Source organism: Ammospiza caudacuta, chromosome 11, assembly GCF_027887145.1.
Source record: "Ammospiza caudacuta isolate bAmmCau1 chromosome 11, bAmmCau1.pri, whole genome shotgun sequence".
In the NCBI taxonomy this organism is placed as follows: domain Eukaryota; kingdom Metazoa; phylum Chordata; class Aves; order Passeriformes; family Passerellidae; genus Ammospiza; species Ammospiza caudacuta.
The window spans coordinates 18,900,833-18,923,244 of NC_080603.1; the positions used below are offsets into that span (position 1 = coordinate 18,900,833).

The window sequence follows — 22,412 nt, forward strand, 5'->3', positions numbered from 1 at the left end:
TGCAGCCCTGGTCCCCCAACCAGCCCTGCAAAATCACTGCTTTGCCTGCAGGAGCAACAGGGCTGGGCTGGCACAACCAGCAATAGCTCACTCAGGCATTGTTGGGGGGATGAGGTTGCTTCTGTAAATCTATTATCTTTTTTGGCAATTAGCACCAGTTAGGAGCCCTGGGAATATGTGCAGGAAATAGCAGGAAGCCCAGTTAAGCACATCTCTGGCTTATCAAGCCCAGTTAAACAAGTCCCCCGTGGCACAGCCCTGCTGCTGGTAGCACAGCCCATACAGATGCCAAAGATGATCCTCAGTGCTGGGATTGCTTTCCTGAGCACTGTGCAACCCCAGAGGTTTCCATTCAATGCATGAACATTCAGAGTGGAAAGTGAGGGGCTCAGCCCAGCCTGGAATACCCCAGCACTCTGGAGATTGTATGGAGGAGCCTGTGGAGTCCCTGGATGCCAAAGGCAGCCCTGCTGGAGCAGCGCTGGTGGCTTGTCCTGCCTGGGGACAGAGCTATGGGTGGGAGCCTGGCGTGGGGCAGGGCTCAGAGCCTGGGCCTGGCCACACATGTGGAGCTGGGGATGGGGAGCAAGCGAGGCGCTGTTTGCTCTGGCCCAGGAAGACAGAGATGTGTGTTCGTTTTCTGTGCTATCTCTCGCACAGCGTTTGTTTTGCTTGTCAAGCGTTTCAGGAGATAAAATGACCTAAAGGGAGATTATTTTATCCTAATTTAAGCTGTCAATTTATCACTGACTTCTGCTTGTCTGCGCCAGCAGGACAGCTTACTCTGAGTCCCTGGGGAAACCTCCACTAGAAAGTGAGAATTTGGGGGGGATTTGCTGCAATCTCACAGCTAATCTGTGCTTATGTCAGCAACTACAAGCTGCTCCCCTGTCCCCTGTGTCATATTAGTTCCCATCACTGTGGACTGGCTTGGCTTCCCAGGGGCTCCCCTGTCTAACCTGGGCCTGGGGTTGTTTTTCTCGTGCCGCAGGCTGGTGGAAGAGTTCATGCTGCTGGCAAACATGGCTGTGGCCCATCAGATCTACCGCTCCTTCCCCGAGCAGGCCTTCCTGCGCCGCCACCCCCCGCCCCAAACCAAGCTGCTGAAAGACCTCATGGACTTCTGCAACCAAGTCGGCCTCGAGATCGACTTCAGCAGCGCGGGGACCCTGCATGTGAGTCCCCCAGGGCTGTGGGGACAAGGGTGGGCAGCTATGTGATGGCATGCTCGTGGCAGTGTGTGCTTCATTCCCTGGCCCTCTCTGCCCAAGCACAGCTGACAGCTATGCCATGCCAAAACAAAACACCTCCCTCACCCACTATTGATCCCATTAGCACTGGGCAGGGGTGGCCCACCTGGCCTGGTCAGCCATGTTGTGCACAGAGATTAGAGCAGGGTGGGAAGGACCTTGCAAGTGACCCCTGCACTGCCCTCCCTGCAATGGGAAGGATGTTTCAGTGCAGGAGCACTCACTGGGACACCCAGATTTCCTTCTGTGGGCAGGGAATTTGCTCCATAGCACAAGGAAAGTAGCTCTGCATGGGGCTGTTTCTGTCTGGGCTGGTGCAGGTCTCAGAGAGGGCAGGGTGGGAAGTGGGCTGACTGGGAAGCACTAGAAAGCAGTGCTGGGAAAGGTCAGATGCAGCCAGGGCAAGAAGTGTCCAACCACTCCTGTGCTGAGCATGTCCTGAGGCTGAACTCCAGCTGAACAGCACCGCGCAGCTTCCAGAATTTTCTTTACTCACCGCAACTGGACTGTGGATAATCCTCTGTTAATCCCATCCCTGCTGGCTCCTGCACGCCCCTCCAGCAGCTGGGACTGCTTTCCCTGATTGCTGTGCCTAGCCTATATCAGCAGAGGCAAGGCTGCTCACTCAGCTCCTCTCCTGCACTTTGAACCCTCCAGCCCTTCCTCACTGCTACCCCCAGGCAGTGACCTCCCATATCCATGTCTCCCCAGAGTCCCATTAGTCCCTGTGCTGAAGTTCTCAGCAGCTGGATGGGAGCCAGGCACGAGTCAGGAGAGGGTTTGCATCCTCTCTGTCACACTGCACAACTGGGGCAGAGCCAGCAGTCCCCATGCCCTGGTGCTCCCTGCCACTGACCCCAGGAGGAGAGCCAGTGCTCAGGACTGTGTGTGCAGTCCTACCTGGGGCTGCTGGGACCACAGCAAAGCCCAATTTCATGTGCACCTTTTGGCTTACAAGGGGATTTTCAGGAAGAAGGGGAAATTGGCTTTGACAGGCTGCTGTTACCATCAGTAAGGTCTGCCTGGGTCCCTTTACCACCATAACATGTCAACACTGAATGCTCTCTCTTTTCTCCTCCAGAAAAGCTTAAGTGAAACATTTGGTGCTGACAAATATTCCAGAGCAAGGAAAGAAGTGCTGACCTACATGTTCTCCAGGCCCATGCAGGTGAGAACAACGCTGTGCTGTTGGGCATGTCTGCTTGCAGCTTTCTGCTGTGGCTTTATCTTCAATCCTTGTCCCTTCTGAGTTACCAGGCTGGTTGTTGCACACAGAAGGAGAGAATGAATACTGAATGTGGTGTTCCAGGGCTGCCAGCAGCTTCCTCTAGTGCCTCCAGCCCTGTGCAGCTGGAACTGGAGGCACTGGAGCAACAAAGCTTCACTGGATGGCAAGGTCAGGCTGAGTCTTTCCTCACTGCCCACAGTGTCCCTGTTATTCCTGGTTGGGATATTTCACCCTTGAAGTTGCATGAGGGCTGTTAGCAGACTCACAAGGACCCAGCCCTGTGAACAGCTGGGGTGGCCTTCATGGTTCATGTTTGTGTCATTTCTTCACATCATGGTATCCCAACTGGTCCAAAGAAGGAATTAAGAGTAGGGGTGTGCAGCTGGCCATAGGCACAGTCTGGTACCTGCTCTTGGAAGAAGGAAAGTTCTGGAAACCCTTCAGTCTCCCTCCAGCCCAGGTGGCTTTCTTTGACAGTCTCTGCTGTGGAGGCTTGTGCTGCTCACACCAGTTGTCATGTTTAGTGCATCTGTAGCTCAGGACACTTACTTGGGTGTTTATCACCATCATGAAAAGTTTTTGTGAGGCATCAGCTGCATTTGCAGCTGGGCACGGCACAACCTCTTCTGAGGAAAGTCCTACCCCGTGGGGAGAAGGGGCAGGTTCCTGAAATGATCTCTCTGCTGTGGCCTGCTTATCACTGCAGGAATGAATCATCTTCCCAACATCACTCATTTCACTGTCACTCTTGTAATTAGCTTATTTGCTTCATTTACTCATTAGCAGTGCCTGAAGTCCTGCTGTGTTTCCGGGACTTATTGCTTGTTTGCAAACGGCGCTGGGCTATGAGGCTGTTTGGTAAATCATCCTCTCACATGGGTCCAGCTCAGGAGGGCTGCTTTGTAAAGGGCAGGAAGTGTCCTCTGGAGCTGGATGTGTTGTCCCAGATCCTGTATCCTGCTTTGGGTTATCCTGTCCCTTCTGTCACATCCTCCTTTTCTGGTGGAAGGTGCACTGATGACATGAGTTCCTTTGATTCCCTCTCTGGTCCTGCTGACTGTGGCACAAGTCTGCCTTTGCCAGTAGCAGCACATGGAGCAAGCCTGGCTGCTGGCCAGGATGGATGAGCAAGGAGAAAGTTCTGCAGTGGCACCAAGGAGGAGATGGGCTTTTGGGGACCCATGGACTTGCTGAGATCTTGCTGTTATGGTCTCCTGAGACTGTGGTTGGAGAAGCAGTGGGAGTGATTTCAGATACCACTCAGTGTGTCTCATTAAGATTTAGCCTTGTGAATATGTTAGATTTCATGACATGAAAGAGCTGTCAAGGTTTTGGGGATGAAGTCTTCTGCAGAGTAGATACCAGACAGAGAAAGAGGCACTTTTAAAGGAGATACTCCACAAGATGTGATTTTGCCAGGAATTAGTCTCATTCCATCATCAGAAGACAAAGGTGCCTGTGTGTTCAGGTGTGTTGTTCAGTCCACCCATACGTGGCAAACCTGCTGCCTGGCACACTCCCATGATAGGCAAAACATTTGGAAGGGGGCAAACAGCTTCCAAGGAAGGAAGGAGCTTTCCCTGAGAGGAGTAATTTTTTGCTGTCTGCCACCAGCATGAGAGCAGATGGAAGAATCAGCCCCATCCTGCTGGATGTCGTGATCCCTTATGGAGGAGAGGACAGATTTGAGTGCTGGCAGCTGCAGAGCACAGGCACTGAGGGGCCCAGGCTGGTGGTAAGGGCTGGGCCATTGCTCTGGCAGATGGTGCAGCGAGACTGTCTGGTCGGGGCACTGAGGAGTCACCTGTGTCCCTGCACATGTCACAGCTCCCAGTGATAAAGCTGATGCTTCAGGGACAAGGCTGCAGCTAAATCAGCCTAAACAACCTGTCCACAGATTTAACCCCTGGTTGTGCCAAGCCTGTGTCTTCGCTCTTCACTGAGTGCTGGTGGTCAAGACATCAGCCTCTGGGAGGAGGAGGGAGATGGGAAGCAACTGGTAATGGGTGTGCCTGAGGGAATGCCTGGATTGGCATGCCAGGAGCCCTGTAACAGATGAAGGAGCAGTGACACATCATTTTTCAGGGGCTCAGTCACTCGGGGATTCAATCTGTCCATGAAAGCAAAGCTGCCCCTGGTTGGCTGGGGCTGATTTATTTCCAGGCTCCTCGCAGTTCTCCGGGGATTGCAGCAAACTTTGGGGATTTGAGACCTCTTGTGAGTCAAATCTGTTAATGAGAAAACATCTGCTTCATGCCAGGCTGATGTCACTGGGTTGTGCTGTCAGTGGTGAGGGTGGGTGTCAGATACACACTGGACTGGGCTCCCTGCAGGCTGCAGCCCTTCCATGGCCTAGGGCAGTATTTTTGCTGGGATACTTAAGCTGCTGCAAATGTCAGTGAGAGCCATGGGCTGCCAAAAGGGGTGTCCAGAATGGTGCTGGACCCCACAGTGGCCCCAGTATATCAATGAAGACAACAGCAAGCAGCACAGGACCTTCAGCATCTTTTCTGACTTTAAACAAGGTGGGGTATAACTCGAAACACTGCTAGGCATAGGGCAGGGATGGGCTCTTCCCATTGTCTTTCTCAGAGCAGGGATTTTGACTGGTGCTCTGCTTTCTGCCTGCCTGGCATTGTAGGGACCTTCCTGCCTTCTGCCCAGAAGCCTGGCACAAGTGGCTGGAAGCTCCCTGTGATTCTGTGCTGCCTCTCAGCACAAGGGCACTCATCCTCCCCCACAGCAGCCTCTGGAGCTCGGTGTGTCTCCCTGCCCAGCTTCATTCTGTGGGAGCTGAGCTCATTGAGTGGAGACCATACTTCGTGGAGTCCATCAGAAACAATTTAATTCTGGGTTGTGGAAATTGGCAGCCACTACAGCTCCTATCCCAGCTCTTGGGTCTCATAATAAGGCTGGGACTGATGCTGCTTTTTTTAACCTGCTCTATTTACTTGCCCGGATCAGTGCGTTGCTGCTCAGCAGGAGCTGGCTGCGCCACTGGCCTGGAGAGTGGAGGATACAGCTGCCCAAACCAAGGATCCCAGGACGGCTCTGTAATCAGAGCTGGCTACTCCTGTTTTTTTTAAATCACTTGCTCTTATTTTTAAATGAGTTCATTCAATCGCCAATGTGCCGTGACCCTGCCGCCACCCCCCTGACCTGCACAGCCTCCCCTCCCCGCCTGGGCCCAGCCCCCAGTGTTTTCCCAGCCCCAAGAGCTGGTGTTTCACAGATGTAAAAATAAAAGCTGTAACCTGTGGGATAACAGGGGTGACACAGGAGCAGTTCCTGCTGTAAGAGGCTGCTGAGCAGTGGTGCCGCTGTTGCCCTGGTGTTGGTTTAGATGGGCGGTTCAGCTGCTCAGCTCCCCAGCTGCCATGGTGGGATGGAGCAGCAGGGATAACAACAGGGCTCTCTCTCCTCCTTGGAAGCCAGTCATACCTGCCCCCAGTGCTCTCCAAGCATGCACAGTGTGTGTGTAAAGCCTGCAGCCAGACTCAGAACCGAAGAGCACCTGATGTGGGCACAGAACAAGCTGGGCTCTCCCCTGGAAGATGAGAGGAAGGCAAATGAGCCCTAGGGCCTGAACAGAAGCAGGAAGCTGCTCAGACCCATGGATGGTGTGAAAGTTGATGCAATCCTTGGGGCCAGGCAGGGACAGCTGGCAGCCAGTAGCTCCTGGCAGTGGCTTTGCCCCTTTTATTCTGTGCTCAGTTTCTGTAGTGCCTGTGCAGCCCAAACTGAGCAGCAGGTGAAGGACCATCAGCAGACAGGAGGGCCATTGGCTTCTGGCGCTGTGTCTCACAGAGCCAGACCCCTCCGACCTCATGGCACCAGCCTTGCTCACAGCCTTGCCTGGTTTCTCCCCGTTTCAGATGGCTCTCTACTTCTGCACTGGCGTCCTGGATGACGAGAGGCTCTTTCACCACTACGCCCTGAATGTGCCGTTCTACACCCACTTCACGTCCCCCATCCGCCGCTACGCCGACATCGTCGTGCACCGCCTGCTCTCCGCCTCGCTCGGTGCGTGTGCTCCCCTGCTGGGCTGGGACAGGGACAGCGGCCATGCATGGCTCTGGAGCAGGAGGGACCATGGGCATGTTATTGTCACTTGTTCCCTTTGCAGGTGCCAGATCCCCCATCACAATGGAGAAGGAGGCCATCCAGAAACAGGCTGATCACTGCAATGACCGGAAGATGGCTTCCAAGAGGGTGCAGGAGCTCAGTGCTGACCTCTTCTTCTCTGTCTTTGTCAGGGTATGACCCAAGGCTCTTGTCTCCCAAGGTATCTGTGGATTTCCCTGTGAAGGCCCAGCCTACATGGGCAGGGGCTGTCTCTGCCCACTTGTCTTTAGGAAAAGCAAACAGTGAGAGGACACACTCAGCAGCCACCACTGCTGGATCCCAGGACCTTGAGACACTGTCTTGGGGATTGCTGAATGAGATCTGCTGTGTAGTGACAGCTCTGTCTCTTGACAGGAATGTGGTCCTCTGGAGTCAGAAGCCATGGTCATGGGTGTCCTGAGCAAGGCCTTTGATGTCCTGGTGCTGAAGTTTGGAGTCCAGAAGCGCATCTACTGCAATGTAAGTACCTCACCAGTGTGAGACAGTGCCAACCCTGCCTTGCCAGAGCAGCCTGGCATCACTGAGGGCAGTGGCTGTCCCGGTGCCCTTTTGTGCCAGCCCTGCAACAGGCAGAGCTGTGCCCTAGCTGGGCCAGCCAGAGGGGAGGGAACCTTCCTGGAGTTTGCCTTCCATCCCTCAGCCCAGGCAGGCACAAGGGACTGGGGGGTCTGGATCAGCCCAGTCTCTGGGGATCAGCTTCTCCCTGTGACATGCTGGGTAAAAGGGAATAAAGCCAGATTCAGGGGAACAGAGATAAGTGTGGATCTGAAGTGAGGACAGGGAGCAAGGCTGGTTTTCATTTCATTTAATCAGGTGGTTTATCTGGGGCTGTGACAGCAGTGCTGTGGGCCAGCACCTGCACTTGGTGACAGCATCCTCTCTTAATAACCTGGTTATATGTCTGGCAATGACATCTTTAAACAGGACATAGAGCATGATATATGGGCTGGTAGTGTATGGCAGCAGCCCCTGATTTACGTGCTAGGCTCAGGCTCACAGGCTGCTGCATCCCAGTTGTTGAAGAGCTGCAGAGGCAGCTGGGCTGTGCTGGGCAGAAGCAGCCTCAGCCCCATCCACAGGGGAGCTGGAGGAGAGTTGGGGGGGCACATTCCCAACACTGTCCCTGCCTGCAGGCACTGCCCTTGGTGGACTTCCGCTACCAGAAGGCAGGGAAGAAGCCAGAGCTGACACTCCTGTGGGAACCAGAGGAGCTGGAGGGGGAATCTGTGCCCCAGGTAAGACCTCCACAGCATGGGACAGGCTCACAACACCAGGGAGGCTGTGGGCAACATGTGGGTGCTGTGATGTCTGCAGGGACAGGTCTGGGAGGCAGGACTTGCCTCGCAGGGTGTCAGTCCTGCTGTGTCCCCTTCCCAGCGAGCCCAGCTTCAACCTCAGCCTCCTGTGCCATCCATTCCAGTCCCATCACTGCCCTCACAATCTGACCCCTCCACAGCCTTCAGTCTTTGCCCTGCCTGCTGTGTGCCCTGCCTCCCAGTTCAGGTTTTTCCAGGAATTGAATTAACATGCTGTTTACTTCCTCCTTCCAGATCATCAATTAAGATGTTAAGTAAAATCAGCCTTAAGGCAGCTCTTGTCTAGACCCTTCCCCCATCCTGGCACTCTTTGTCCCTGACATGGCTTTTTCTTGGGGTTTCCATCCCTGTGACAGGGTTGAGCCTCAATTAGGAGAAATTTTTTAAATCAGACTTACTGAGATGCAGTCTCAAAAGGCTTAACAGCATCTAGAAATCTCTCTCTTGTGTCCCTGTCATCTATTAACTTGGTAACTCAATCAAAGGGAGCAATCACATTTGTCTGGCTTGATTAAGTGGTGCTTCTTTGCCAGCTTTTGTCTGGCATGGCTGTAAAACCCCAGCTGTGTTGACTGCTGCTATCTCTGCCTGAAGGGCTGAATCCCAGCCTCTCCCTGCACTGCTCCAGGGGCTCTGCACTTGAGCCCCAGTTCCATCCAAGCCCAGCACATCCCATCCTTGCCCGCTCAGGTTTCCTGACACAGAGTGGGCTGACCTTCCCAGCTGGGGTGATGCATGTGCTGGAGAGTCCTTCCCTTCCCAGGGTGGATGTTGTGATCAGAGCTGGATCTGGCTCTGCAAACATTTCTGCAGGCTTCCCTCCCTTTGAAGCTGAGCTTTCCTCTCTCAGCTTGGCTCAGAGAAGCCCTGAGGATGCAACCTGGAGTGGCCTCAGTTCCCCCTTTCCTACAGGAGCAGGGATCACTTACACCCTAGCAGGGAACTGATGAAAAATGATGCCCCAGCATGAGCAGGGCCCATTTTGGTTAAGAAAACAGTTGGTAGAGGAAACTCCTCCACAAACCTTCCACACCTCCTAAGAAAACACTGGAGCTCTCCCATGGGATCAGACTCTGAGCTGTCCTCCAAGCCAGCATATCCTTGAGTTTATAAATCTCTAGCCCTGGGATGAGCCAGATTCCTGTAAGCCATGCTGAACTCTGGTAGATGTCACCTGGACACCCCACAGCACCCCAGCTCCCCAGCTGGCCCCAGCCCTTGGTCTCTGCTTCCTGGTTTAGCTGAGCCTGGCCAGGCAGTGGGAGCATCAGGGAAGGCTGTAAGTGAGGAGGTGTGCTGGGGTCTGGCTGTTTGTTTGGCCCTGCTATAGAGAGCAGATGTTGCCCCCATTTCTCTCTGATCTCCACGAGATGACCAGGGCCTCAGTGGACATCACTCAGGGGTGGAGTAAGAAGTGGATCTAAGACTCAGAGGATTTGATGTGAAATTGTGCTGTTTCACAGCAGTTCAGCAAAGGGATAATGCAGGATTGCAAGGGAGGATCCTGATTCTCCCCCTTTGACTCCCCCATATGTGGGGGCTTTCCCCTGAACACCAGCCCCTGCACTGCAGCTAGCTGGGGCGGGAGGGAGCTGATGCTCAGTAATTCACAGCTCTCTGGCAGCCAGTTGTGATAGGATTTTCCTGCAGGTTGCTCCTCATTGGCCACTTTGGTACATTTAAGTCTCAATGAGATTTTCCTTGTCTGAATGATCAATCTGGAGCAGCTGGTGCTGGATGAGCTGGGAAGGGTTGGACAAGGTTACACAAGTAGCTCTGAGCCTGCTTCTGGTGGGGCCAGCCCTGAGCAGATGGCCCCAGTGAGCCCTGCTACAGCACAGGGAACAGGCTCCAGCAAGCAAAGTCCCCAAATGCCTGTGCATGACCCCAGGACAGCCCTTCCCAATGTCCCAGCCAGCCCCTTAACTGTGCCTCAAGGACAGACCAGATCAATACTTTCCAATCCATCAATCACAGGAAGAGCTGGGCTCGGAGGAGCGGGGAGAGGGCAGCAGCAGTGCAGTTCCTGAACAGGAGGGATTGATTTTCTGGGGTCTGCGTTCCCTTGCATCTCTCTTATCTATTGTGCTCCCTTCCTGGGTCTCCTCTCCCTGTGGGAGCACAGGCACATTGTTCCTTCCTTGTGGGATGCTGATGAAATGCTCAAGTCATGTGGAAACCCTTCTCAGCACAGCTCAGCCTTGGCTCTTGGCCAAGCTCCATTAAGGGGTGATGTGATTCTGTGGCTGGAGAGGGGAGGCACGGGTGGCCTTGAGGGGAGATTGGGACCCAAAGCCAAGGACACAAATGCCCACAATTCTTCCCAGACTGTGTGGAGAGCAAGAGTGGGGCATGATCATGCTGGGATAAGTGAGGATGTTTTGGGAGGCTCATTCAGGTTGGCTTGGATGCCCTGGGTGGTGTCAGAGTTCGTGGTGTTGCCCTTGAGGATGCTGTCTCCAGCCCTAGGAGCATCCTGGACCCCAGCAGAGCTGTCTGAATCCATCCTGCCCTAATTCTTGGTTCCTCATGGGTGCACTGATGGAGGCAGCAAAAGCCAACGCAGCTTTAAGCAAATCTTGGTGTGATTCCAGGCTGCCTGAAAACCCTCTTTTCTCTCTTTCTCTCCCCTGATAAAGGTGATCACCATTTTCACGCTGGTGGAGGTGGTGCTGACGGCAGATGGTGGCCCCCTCAAGTACACTGCCCTGCTCAAGAGGCCAAGCTTGGACAAGTGAGAGCCCTGGCTCTGTGTGCTCCCCACTGCTGATGCTCCTTCACCTCCCAGGCCCTGCTCCAGCACCTGCTGGAGGCAGAAGGGACCCACAAGGACTTTGGGGTTTTGAGTTTTAAAACCATTGTGGTTTTATTTCTGGTTTGGATTTTAACTCCACCTGGGAGCAGGGCTCAGGGCTTGAGCCTGCCCCAGGCAGAACATTTCTACTCTTGGGTATTTTTAGCATGATGCTTTCTTAATGTTTTTTTTTAAGGCAGTGGTGTCCATCTGCAGCTTCAGTGCCCGTGGTGAGGGCTGACAGAGGGGATATGTGTCCCCAGGAGCAGAGAGGGGCTGGCTCCACCATCCCAGGTGGGATGTGGACACAGGGGGATGCAGCTATGGGGCCGTGCAGGAGGGTTTCTTGCAGGGTTGTGTGTCATGTAATAAAAGCCGGGTCAGCAGCTGTGTGTGGAGCTCGTGCAGGTTTTATTTTGTGCCCTCCATGTTCCCAGCAGTAATTCACCTCTGGGCAGCCCCCTGCCTTCCCATGCCTGCCACTTCCCAGGCGTTATGGAATTTGGCCTCACTGCCTGTCCCAGCCTCAGATATGCTTGGCCAGAAGATGTGAGATCAGGGCAGGTGTTCCCAGCTCCTGATCCTGCAGGTATTCCCTCAGTCCCTCTGACTTCACCAGGAGTTCCTGTGTGTCTGCTCCAGTCCCTCACACCTTGGCCTCGAGCCTAACCCTGCTCAGGGGTGCTATGGCACCATGTCCTTGCATCCAGTGCCTCACTGACCAACTAACCTCTGCCATCTCCAGCCACCTCTGCCTGCTCTGTCCCCATGTCCCCCACCCACACTCTGAGCATGTGTTGGGGGCGTGGGTTGTTCTGGCAGCCTCCACATCATCCAAAGCAGTGGCTGGTGAAGGGATTGACATCTGGCAAGAAGGAATGGATCCATTGTGCCAGGCAGGAAGGGTGCCCTGCATCCCTCTGCTGTGGTGACAGCCATGGCCAGCACCAGCACGTCAGCCATCTGCAGGAGCCAGGAGCTGGCCAAACCTCAACTGCCTGGGTCAGGATGGGGGATCAGGGCTGGGCACTGCACACTTCCTAGGAGCTGGTGAAGCCATCAGTGACACCTGTAGTCCCCAGGACTTGTGCTCATGCAGTGTCCTTCCAGATGGCCTGGTGCAATCACGGGTGGATGTCACCTGATGCTGGTGGCAGGGGCTGTTCCTGCCCACAGCAGTACCCCACTGTGCAGTGTGCTGGCATGGGCTGCCCCAGGGCACCCAGCATGTCAGGCACCAGCTGTCCCAGGAGCTGGTAGGCAGCGTGTAATTCTGCTGGGAGTGGGGACCAGAGAACACTGACACCAAAGCCAATATGTCCACTCCCTACCCCTCAGCCCAGTGTCCCCCTCCTCGGGTTTGTCTCAGGAGAAACCAGACAAATCCAGCCTGGCCCAGCTCAGCCTGTCTGCAAAAACAGCCCTTTGCCCTGTGCTCTCCCTCCCACTCCCCAGGGTCCCCCAGCAGCCGCCCCCATGGGAGCTGGGGCCCAGAGGTGCCCTGGTCCTCAGGGACAGGCTGGAGCTCCTGCCTTGCTGGTGGGGGCAGGGATGGCCCCAGGGTGGGGCGCTGGCATTGGGAGGGCCCTGAGAGGGCTGGGAGATAGCCGGTGAATGTTATCAGCTCATCATCTCACGGGACGGGGACGAGCCATAAAGGGCTGTCCCTGGGCCTGGACTAAGGCAGCATTCCAGGAGGAGCCGCGGTGGGCAGCATGGGGCGGCCGCTTTCCTCTGGAACGTGCCTTCTCCTCTGCCTTCTCCTCTACCTCCTCGCCCAGGTCGCCACTGCAGCCTCTGGTGATAGGACACGTGTGGGACAGTGGGGTAAGAACCTCTGGTGGGGGATGCTGGGGCTGGTGTCACTTCCTTGGGGATCTCCAGGGACCATGTCACCTCCCCTTGGGATGCCAGCAAATGGGAACCCTCACTGCCACTCAGGGTGCTCTGATACCACTACCTTTGAATGGGTTTGTCTCAGTTTCCCCCCAGAGCAGGCTCTGCTCCCCCCCTGCCCTGTCCCTGCTGCTCCCAACCCCCATTCCTGACTTTGGATAAGTGGCCCAATAGCCACAGCCAGCCGTGGTTACCCCGCCATTGCACACTTGCTGTGGCTGATCCTCAGGCTCCTCATCCACTCTCCCAAGAGGTACAAGCGACTTCCCTGCCAAACTGTGCCTCAGTTTCCTTTCTGCAGGTAGTTTATGAGCAATGCTGGTCTGTAAAAGTCATGCTGATCTCCTGGGGCTTCCTGGTCCTCCATGGGGTGGGCTTACAGCAGCTAAATTCACCTTGGGTAGAGATGAGCATGCTGGACATCCCAGGGGTGCACCTGGAGGCTCCCAGCTCTGCTCTCACCTCCAGATGCTGAGAAGACCCCGGGCTACTGGAATAAAGGTGCCAGGAGGAGGCTGGAGTTGGCTCTGGCCTTGCAGCCAGCAGCACAGCGGGCCAAAAACATCATCCTCTTCATGGGTGACGGTGAGTGCCCCGGGTCACTGCCAGGCCCTGCGGCTCCCCAGCAGCCAGGGGATGTGGCTGATGAGAAGATGGGGCTGGGGCAAGCCCTCAGGCAGTGCCTGGGGAGGGCAGGGCTGTCCCTGGTCCGGCCCGCTGCCCCCCAGTGATTCAGACATGCCCACAGGCATGGGGCTGTCCACCATGTCAGCAGCTCGGATCTACAAGGGGCAGCTGGCCGGTGGCTCGGGCGAGGAGAGCGTCTTGGCCATGGAGACCTTTCCCCACGTGGCCCTGGCCAAGGTGAGTGGGGCAGGGCTGGAGGGACACTCCTGCTGCCCCTGCTTGAAACCCCACTGCACCCATCTTGCTTCCAGACCTACACCATCGACCGGCAGGTGCCCGACAGCGCTGGCACGGGCACCGCCTACCTCTGTGGGGTGAAGGCCAATGCCAAGACCCTGGGCCTGAGCGGGGCAGCCGTCTATGGGAAATGCCACACCACCTTTGGCAACGAGGTGGACTCTGTCCTGCACCGGGCCAGGCTGGCGGGTATGGGACAGCAGGAAACCCTGTTGGAAAGCCAGGCATGGCCGTCCAGTGCCATGCAGGGCTGGATGGGCTCCCTGTAAACCCTTGGCCACGCTGCAGGCAAGTCTGTGGGCATCGTGACGACCACGCGGGTGCAGCACGCGTCCCCCGGGGCAGCCTATGCGCACTCGGCCAGCCGTAGCTGGTACGCTGATGCCAACATGCCCAGGGAGGCCCTGCAGGACGGCTGCAAGGACATCGCCTTCCAGCTGGTCCACAACACTGACATCAACGTGAGCTGGGGAACGGGAGCGGGAGGGAGGGGCCATGGAACACTGGGAGGGTCTGCTGAGCTCCCCACAGGTGATCCTGGGCGGCGGGAGGATGTACATGACCCCCAGGCACACTCCGGACCCCGAGTATCCAGAGGACCCGGATCAAAATGGCACCAGGAAGGACGGTCGGGACTTGATTGCTGAGTGGCTGAGTGCCAAGCAGGTAGTGTGTGGGGGAAGAGGAGATGGAACCCTGGGCACAGGGTGTGTGTCATTGGCACTGGTTTTGCTCTCGCTGGCAGGGTGCCCACTATGTCTGGGACAAGAAGGGCCTGGATGCGGTCAAAGACGACTCTGTGAGCCACCTTATGGGTAGGAGCATCACTGGCTGCACCAGTGGCAATGCTTCCTCCTCCCCTCTCTGGACATGTCAGCAGAGGCACAAAGCAGCCCCGGCATGGACCCCCTCACCCTCCTCCCCCAGGCCTTTTCGAGCCCAAGGACATGAAGTATGAGCTGAACCGCAACACATCCACAGACCCCTCCATCGTGGAGATGACGGAAAAGGCCATCCGCATCCTGCGCAGGAACCCCAAGGGCTTCTTCCTCTTTGTGGAAGATGAGTAGCTCCAGGCGGGCAGTGTGGCTGGGGCTGAGGTGGGATGTAGGTCCTGGGAGTAGGTGGCCATGCAAGGGGACCAGGGAGAGGGTGACAGCCACATTCCCTGTGCAGGTGGCAGAATTGATCATGGCCACCACAGTGGCCGAGCCAAGCAGGCGCTCATGGAGGCCGTGATGCTGGACCGGGCGGTGGCACGGGCAGGAGAGCTCACGTCCCCTGCTGACACCCTGACCGTGGTGACGGCCGATCACTCCCATGTCTTCACTTTTGGGGGCAGCACACCACGAGGCAACTCCATCTTTGGTGGGTCCTGGAGAGGGGCAGTGAGCATCCCTCTTTCCACCTCACCCTGTTGCTCCAAAGGGAGGTTGAGCTTGCCCAGGCAGGGAGCTGGGGAGGGGTACGCAGCTGGGACAGGGAGTGACAATGTCCTTCCCTGTGCCAGGGCTGGCCCCCAAGAAAGCCAAGGACAAGCGAGCCTACACCAGCATCCTCTATGGCAACGGTCCTGGCTACAGCATCCGTGATGGGGCCCGTCCAGCTGCCAGCCTCCCTGCTGCAGGTACCAGTCTGCTGGGGAGGTGGCAGAGGCCTGGGGTGGCTGGGGACAGATTCCCAGTGAGTCTGATGGGGGGATTGGGTGGAGGCACAGACTGGCTGGGGACAGTATCACACTGGCATGGCCATGGATGCCACACAGAGTCCTGGTGCCACTGTGAGGCTCAGGAGTCACCCCACTACAGAAATCAGGCTGGTGCAGGAGTGATGGGAGCTGTCCCCCAGCCCTGTGACATGTCAGCAAGACAGACCCCAGCCTCATTTCTCCTCTTCCCCTGGCAGAGGACAAGGACTACAGACAGCAGGCAGCTGTTCCCCTGGAGACAGAGACTCACAGTGGGGAAGACGTGGTGGTGCTGGCCCAGGGCCCCATGGCCCACCTGTTCCACGGGGTGCAGGAGCAGCACTACATCGCCCACGCCATGGCCTACGCCGCCTGCCTCGAGCCCTATGCCACAGAGCCCGGGTGCAGGGCAGCCCGAAGGGCCTCCCATGGCCCACGGTGCTCCCCACTGCCCCTGCTGGCCCTCCTGGCCCTCTGCATGGCTGCCCTCACAGGGAGGGGCTGAGAGGCTCTGGCTGAGTCCCACTGTGGGCAGGACCAAGGGATGCAATAAACACGGGTTGCTTGTCTCCATCTGCCCTGCAAAAGTTCTCAGTGGCCGTCACCTCCTGAGGTGCTGCCCTGTGCCTGCCTCCCCAGCTGGCTGTGCCTCCTGGCTCTACCCTTGCACCAGCACTGCAGGCACTGGGGTGCAGGAGGTGATGAAATGCGGGTGAGGAGAGGCAATGTCCTGCCCAGCTTTGCCTGGTTGGAGCACTGTACACAAGGGTTGGTACATTCCTATCTAGGGCTGAGCAAGGAGCAGAGTTGTAGTCCACATCCATGGATTTATTGCCCATGAAAGCCTGGGAAGAGAGCAGGGTGCTCAGTGCACGAGTGACCCCAGGTGCTCCCCATCCCCACCGTTATCCCAGCTGAGAGCTGCCCACGGCGGCCTGGGACAGGGCGTGGCCCTGCCTGGCACCACAGCCAGGGTGCCCAGGGCAGGATTTAATGCTGTCACCACACTTCCTCTTGTCCCTGCATCTGCCTGTGCCCCAAGCCCATGTGTGCCCAGCAGGCACAGGGCCTTGTGCCAAGGAGGTGACACGAGCCCAGGCCGCGGCCTTTGCACTCGGCAGAGATGTGGTGACACACACCTCCACACACCCTGCTAGGGCTGATCCCTGTCCAAAGTCCCTCCCACAGCTGTTGGATTTACAGACACTGCCAGCAGTGTTGGCCTGTCAGATCTCAGCATGCAGCTCCTGGCATCCCTCAGCCTCTGCCTCTGCGCAGGGCTCGGCACCGCTGTCATTCCAGGTGGGCACAAGGACGGGGTTGGGGCCCGGCTGGCTGCGGTGGGTGCCCAGGGAAGCAGGGTGTCAGCCAGGCTGGCCACAAGGAGGGCCTGGGGAGGGGAGCTGGGGCTGCCCAGCTGAACAAGAATCAATGGGGCTTTGTCACCCCTGCCCTTCTTGGGCACCACTTTTCCCCCAGATTTTCACTTGCTTCTGTGCTGGGGGCTGGTCTGGGGGAAGCGCCTGTATCCTCTTATCACCGCTCCCTACCATGGGTTTGGCTCTGTCCCCCTCACCAGATAACTCCCCATCATGTCTGGTTTTGCTGTTCCCCCTTGTTCCTTGCCCCAGGACCCTAGGGCCAGGCAGTCAGTGCAAGCCTGCACGGTCTCTCCCCACCCCAAACAGCCCCAAACCACCTGGTGCATGTGAGAGGAAGCCCCAGCATGGGAGTGCTCAGGGAACAAGTATCCCTGGGCTCTGGGTACCCCTCAGGGATGCCCCAGGGATGCAGGTGCTGTTGTGCTGGGACTGATGGGTGTTTGCACTGTCCCAGCGGAGGAGGAGAATCCATCCTTCTGGTACAAGCAGGCAGCTGCAGCCATTGATGCCTCCTTAGAACTCCAGCCGAGGATACACAAAGCCAAAAACCTCATCATTTTCCTTGGGGATGGTGAGTCCAGCTGCACCCCAGCAAGCAGGCTGACATGGCCAGTACTCTGTTGAGTGGGATGTGTGCAGGGCACCTGGTCCCGAGGGTGATCAGGACCCTCTCTCTTCCCAGGATTCGGGGTCTCCACCATCACAGCCACCCGCATCCTTAAGGGGCAGCAGAAGGGGAAGCTCGGCCCTGAGACCCCTCTTGCTCTGGATGCTTTCCCCTACATGGCTCTGTCTAAGGTAAATTCCAGCATGCTGGAAATGGGGCGTTGTGATCCTGGGCATGGGACCATGGTTATCCCATATGTGCTGCCCTGGCAGCCCAGAGCTGCACGTATGTTGTATTTGGGATCCCTCCCCATCCCACATGTGTTCATGTGTGAGTGAAGGAGTGTGGCAGGGGGTGCTGCTAGGACACCCTACTGGAGACCCCTCCCTCTATCCTTGGCAGACCTACAATGTGGACAGACATGTCCCTGACAGCGCGGGGACAGGCACAGCCTATCTCTGTGGGGTGAAGGGCAACTACAAGACCATAGGGGTGAGCGCGGCCGCCCGCTACGGCGAGTGCAGCACCACATTTGGCAACGAGGTGATCTCAGTGATGGAGCGAGCCCGCAGAGCTGGTAACGGGGGATGCAGGGCTGGAGGGAGCCCTGGGGGAACAAGGGGTGCCACACCGGGGGCTTTCCCCTGCAGTGGGGATCCCATAGCTTAGTGGTGGGACCCTGTGTTGCCCTCGGTGGGCCCTGATGAGCAGGGTTTGGCAGGGAAGGCAGTGGGCATTGTGACCACGACGCGGGTGCAGCACGCATCACCCTCGGGAACCTACGCACACGTGGTGGACAGGAACTGGTACGCAGATGCCAGCATGCCCCAGGAGGCGCGGCAGCAGGGCTGCAAGGACATCGCCTGGCAGCTGGTCCACAACGTCGACATCAACGTGAGCGCCGCACGCAGGAGGAGAGCAGGGACAGACCCCTCTCAGGGCACCCCCACTAACAACACTTTGTCCACCTCGTCCCCTCCAGGTGATCCTGGGTGGTGGTCGGAAATACATGACCCCCGTGGGGACACCGGACCCTGAGTACCCCGCCGACAGCAGCCAGAATGGGATACGCGAGGATGGCAACAACCTCATCGACATGTGGCTGCAGGCGCGGCCGGTGCGTGACGCGTCAGGGACGCTCCTCTGCCCACTGGCCCTGGCACAGGGACAGGCACCCACTGACCCCTCGGGGGATTTGCCCACAGGGCGCCCGCTATGTCTGGAACAGGACAGAGATGCTGGCAGCTGCTGCCGACCCCAACGTGAATTATTTGATGGGTAACAAATGACCCCTGTGCCAGGACCCAAGAGGCGCTGGGACACTCAGGCACTGATGCTGTCCCCAACACATTCCCTCACAGGTCTCTTTGAACCTGTGGACACAAAGTACAACCTGGTGCGTAACACCACCCTGGACCCGTCACTCACCGAGATGACAGAGGCAGCCATCACCATCCTGAGCAGGAACCCCAATGGCTTCTACCTCTTTGTGGAAGATAAGTTGGGGCTCCTGTCCCTGGGGCCAGTGACAGGGGGCTGTAGGGTGTGGGTATATGAGTTGTGCGTGCTGCTGTTGGTCCCCAGCCCATCGTGTGTGCCCATCTGCAGGTGGCAGAATCGACCACGGCCACCATGATGGTGCAGCCCACAAGGCACTGATGGAGGCAGTGGAGTTTGACTGGGCCATCGAGCGGGCAGGCACCATGACAGACGAGGATGACACCCTCACCGTCGTCACCGCTGACCACTCACACGTCTTCACCTTTGGGGGCTACACCCTGCGTGGCTCCTCCATCTTCGGTGGGGCTTTCCCCTGTCCTGGGTACTGCCAGCCCTGTGCCACCCTGACTGTGGCCAGAGGGGTGATATGGGTGTTCCTTGGATGATCCTCCTCCTTCTTCTCCTCCATTGCCCCTTCTCCAGGTCTGGCGCCTACGAAAGCCAGTGACATGAAGAACTACACATCGATCCTCTACGGGAATGGGCCAGGATACCCTGGCCCTGACCGGCCCAACGTGGACCCAGAAACAGCCAGTAAGGACACAGAGGCCATGGCTTGGGTGGTGGGGTGGGTCTGGGGGCCATCATTGCCCCCCCTCACCTCCTTCTCTCCCCTCCACAGTGCACTTCGATTACCAGCCACAGGCAGCTGTGCCACTGGAGTCAGAGACCCATGGCGGTGAGGACGTGGCCATCCTAGCCAAGGGCCCCATGGCCCACCTCTTCCACGGAGTGCAGGAGCAGACCTATGTAGCCCATGCCATGGCCTACGCCGCCTGCATCGAGCCCTACACTGACTGCCGCCAGCGGAACTCCAGCCCCGGCATCCGCGGCAGCCCCCTGGCCCTGCTCCTGCCTGCCCTCCTTCTGCCCCTCTTCCGCTGATGCCGTGTCCCTAGCGCACCCCACGGGACACACTCACGTTCCCCTCCCTCCCCACGGTGTGGCACCTGCAGGCAGCTTTCTGAAGCATCGCTGCTCTGGACGCAGCAGCCATGGGGACATTGAATCCTGGGCAGTGGGGGCTTAAATAAACACGCAGTGTGACTCTGGTGGGACAGGCGTGTTCATGGAGTGGGGGTGCCTGTGCCATGTGGGCAGGGCTGGGCGTGCTGCCCACTGCTCCCATCCCCTGGCCATGGCCCCTGGCAGCCACCCAGCATATCCAGCGCTTTATTGACCAGAAACCGCAGCGGAAAATACAGCAGTGTCCGTGTGCCTGCGCTCCCAGGCAGGCCGGCATCGCCTGGCCCGGCTGCGCCGCTGTGCCCCCCCGGGCAGGGCTGGTGCGTGGACAGGGGGCTGGCATGGGGAGGGCACCGTGCAGTGGAAGCTTTTGGCATGAGGCAGCCCCTTGGAGACTGTGAAGTCCTCCACCTGCCTTGACTGTAAGCTGCCTGGCTGCAGCTTTTCCTAGAATTTTGGGATTGAGTGTGTTTTTCACTCTGATGCTCTGGAAGTCATGAGGGACACACTCATTTATTATTGTAGGGTCCACGGGAACAACAGGAGAGTGTGGAGTGATACTTCAGGGCTGAGCTCTCTACCCTGAGCTCAGGACCTGATGATGCAGCTGAGCCCAGCTCCTGGCCATTGGCCATGTGTTCCACAAGGCTCTCTCCTCATCCCTTTGGGCTACTGGCCCCACACAAGGTGACCCTCCTGCCCCAATAGCTGTTACATGTGAGGAGGACAGGGGCTCACCTGGGCAAAGGCGATGAAGAAGAGCTGGTCGTGTGTGTATTTCATGTGGTGCAGGGGGTGCTCGGGGCCATGCTCCCTCACCCACTTCTGGTAAGCCTGGAGAACAAGGGATGCCTGGATACCATGGCCTGGGTACTCCCACAAACCCACCCTGGACCCAGCCCCAAGCCCCCAGCAAGCAGCAGTCAGGATCCTGACCACCCCTTGCTGCAGGTTGTAAGGAGAGTTTGGGGCATCTCCTCCCCATCAACAGGGATGGCAAAAGCAGCTGCCCATGGCTGTGACACCCAGGGTGGGGGGACACTCACGTAGTAGGCGAGTTTGAGCGCCCCCATGTCAGTGAAGAGAGCTCCCAGGGCCATTCCAAAGTGCTTGTTAGCCTGGCTCAGGCAGATCTTACCCGGCTCCAGCTGCTTCTCATTGCCCTCCATCTCCTTGGAGAGCTCGTGGATGGCATCACGGAAGGGGGTGGAGAGGTGCTCGCTCAGCACCACCACGATGCGCCACAGCATGTAGTTGTGAAGGATCCTGGGACAGGGACAGGGGCGGCCCTCAGCATGTCCCCAGGCACAGGGACAGTGGGAGCATGTGCCAGGATGGGGACACCCCTGCTCGGGGACATCTCTGCTTGGGGACACCCCTGATCGGGGACACAGGGGCCATGGCTGGTGGGGCACAGGGACAGGCCGGCACCACGTCCCTCCCTGAGGTGCCATGAGTCTGGTGACCTCTGGCAGGGGTGGCTCAGCAGGTGTCCAGGCACGACCAGGATGCTGTGGGGCTCACAACAGAGCCTTTCCCACAAGCTTTCCCAGATTTCCTGTGCCCAGCACGGCCTTCCCGCACCAGGAGGAGGGTGATGGTGGGAGGTTCCAGGCACAGCTGTCCTGTGCCCCCTGCCAGGCTGGGAAAGGTGCCAGGGGCACAGGGGGTGCCAGCCCCCCTCACCTGCTGGGTGTCACACGGATGAGGTTGGACACCTTGTGCATGTAGTCATTGGCCAGCAGCACCACCTCCTCCTCCTCCAAGAAGCTGTCATGGAAGATGCGATCCAGCAAGCGCTTCCACTTGAGCTACCAGGGCAGACACTGTCAGGGGGGCATGGGGACCCCCACTCCATGCCACCCTGAAGGAGACCCCCTCCATCCTTTTCAGCCAGGACCAGCAAGGAAGGGATGCTCAGGGCCACCCCCCACTGTCCTGTGGCACCCCATTCCCCAGCACTGCTGGCACTGGGTGCCCTCTGTCTGCCAGCCATGCTGGCTGCTGCTCCCTCTCCTGCTGTCCCCAGGCCGCCGTTGTGCCCCCCTCACCTTCTCGCTCTCCTCATCCTGCCCCAGGTAGAGGGTCCGTTCGGGCAGGGTCAGCCCGTCCTGGTCGATCTGGGGCGAGAGATGGGCACTGGGTGAGCAGAGGGAGGGCCCTGTGCAGGGCCAGGCTCCCCTCACCTTCCCCATATCACAGAATGGCCCTGGTGTCCCTGGAGCCAAGGATGGCAGTGTGCTGGAGCAGCCCCAGGAATGGGCACGTCCCTGCCTCAGTTTCCCTCCTGCTGCAGGCTGCTGGAGCTGCAGCAGGCAGCATGCAACAGGCTGGGAGTGCTGGGCACAGAGCAGGCCCCTGCTCCACGGCCTGACTGGCACATGGGTTGCCCCACAGCCTGCCCTATGCTGCCAGCACTCTCTGCCCCGTCCCTGCTCCCTGGTGTCCCCCACCTGCCCCATGGGCAGCCCCACTGCTGTGCTGCAGCCTGCATGGCGAGCTGCATGGACACCCTCGCTCTTCTCACACATCCCTGCTGGGCTGCAACCACAGGCACAGCCTCCAAGCCAAACACACACCTGAGCACACTTGCACGTGCCTGCACACTCACACACACAAGCACACAGGTAACTCACCCCTCTGGACACACACCTATGGATGTTCACATGCCTACACAAGCAACATCAATTTTACGCCTGGAGACAGAGTCTCACAGTGGGGAAGACGTGGTGGTGCT

The 22,412-nt window shown here is 57.9% G+C and overlaps 3 protein-coding genes across 3 annotated transcripts in view; all 3 read left to right on the forward strand.

Annotated features, from left to right (window-relative positions):
• DIS3L2 (DIS3 like 3'-5' exoribonuclease 2) overlaps window positions 1–11,048 on the forward strand; it is a 180,457-nt gene extending 169,409 nt beyond the window's left edge. The window contains exons 16-22 of the mRNA XM_058812219.1: window positions 992–1,175; window positions 2,332–2,418; window positions 6,354–6,501; window positions 6,605–6,735; window positions 6,958–7,062; window positions 7,737–7,838; window positions 10,559–11,048. Of these exons, the coding sequence (XP_058668202.1) occupies window positions 992–1,175; window positions 2,332–2,418; window positions 6,354–6,501; window positions 6,605–6,735; window positions 6,958–7,062; window positions 7,737–7,838; window positions 10,559–10,657 (856 nt within the window). The 3' untranslated portion in view covers window positions 10,658–11,048. The remainder of the gene's footprint in view (window positions 1–991; window positions 1,176–2,331; window positions 2,419–6,353; window positions 6,502–6,604; window positions 6,736–6,957; window positions 7,063–7,736; window positions 7,839–10,558) is intronic.
• Window positions 11,049–12,327: 1,279 nt separating this feature from the next.
• Window positions 12,328–15,725, forward strand: LOC131562264 (intestinal-type alkaline phosphatase-like). Its single transcript, XM_058811860.1, has 11 exons — window positions 12,328–12,553; window positions 13,078–13,194; window positions 13,358–13,473; window positions 13,548–13,722; window positions 13,822–13,994; window positions 14,065–14,199; window positions 14,279–14,348; window positions 14,461–14,599; window positions 14,693–14,901; window positions 15,044–15,160; window positions 15,439–15,725. Exons 1-11 carry the CDS (start codon window positions 12,328–12,330, stop codon window positions 15,723–15,725), a joined length of 1,764 nt encoding a protein of 587 aa, XP_058667843.1.
• A 733-nt stretch (window positions 15,726–16,458) lies between these two features.
• LOC131562265 (intestinal-type alkaline phosphatase-like) lies at window positions 16,459–19,594 on the forward strand. Its single transcript, XM_058811861.1, has 11 exons — window positions 16,459–16,522; window positions 17,057–17,173; window positions 17,285–17,400; window positions 17,612–17,786; window positions 17,931–18,103; window positions 18,192–18,326; window positions 18,415–18,487; window positions 18,571–18,703; window positions 18,816–19,009; window positions 19,133–19,243; window positions 19,332–19,594. Exons 1-11 carry the CDS (start codon window positions 16,459–16,461, stop codon window positions 19,592–19,594), a joined length of 1,554 nt encoding a protein of 517 aa, XP_058667844.1.
• The last annotated feature ends 2,818 nt before the right edge of the window (window positions 19,595–22,412 follow it).

Excerpts from the sequence above, each read along its gene's own strand:
- LOC131562264 (XM_058811860.1), top strand. The coding sequence starts at position 12,328 with ATGTTATCAGCTCATCATCTCACGGGACGGGGACGAGCCATAAAGGGC. Across the intron at positions 13,723-13,821 it reads GCACCGGGCCAGGCTGGCGG|GCAAGTCTGTGGGCATCGTG; the intron begins GTATGGGACAGC and ends GCCACGCTGCAG. Across the intron at positions 14,600-14,692 it reads TTCCTCTTTGTGGAAGATGA|CCACATTCCCTGTGCAGGTG; the intron begins GTAGCTCCAGGC and ends AGAGGGTGACAG.
- LOC131562265 (XM_058811861.1), top strand. The coding sequence starts at position 16,459 with ATGCAGCTCCTGGCATCCCTCAGCCTCTGCCTCTGCGCAGGGCTCGGC. Across the intron at positions 16,523-17,056 it reads CGGCACCGCTGTCATTCCAG|CGGAGGAGGAGAATCCATCC; the intron begins GTGGGCACAAGG and ends GCACTGTCCCAG. Across the intron at positions 18,327-18,414 it reads TGTGGCTGCAGGCGCGGCCG|GGCGCCCGCTATGTCTGGAA; the intron begins GTGCGTGACGCG and ends ATTTGCCCACAG.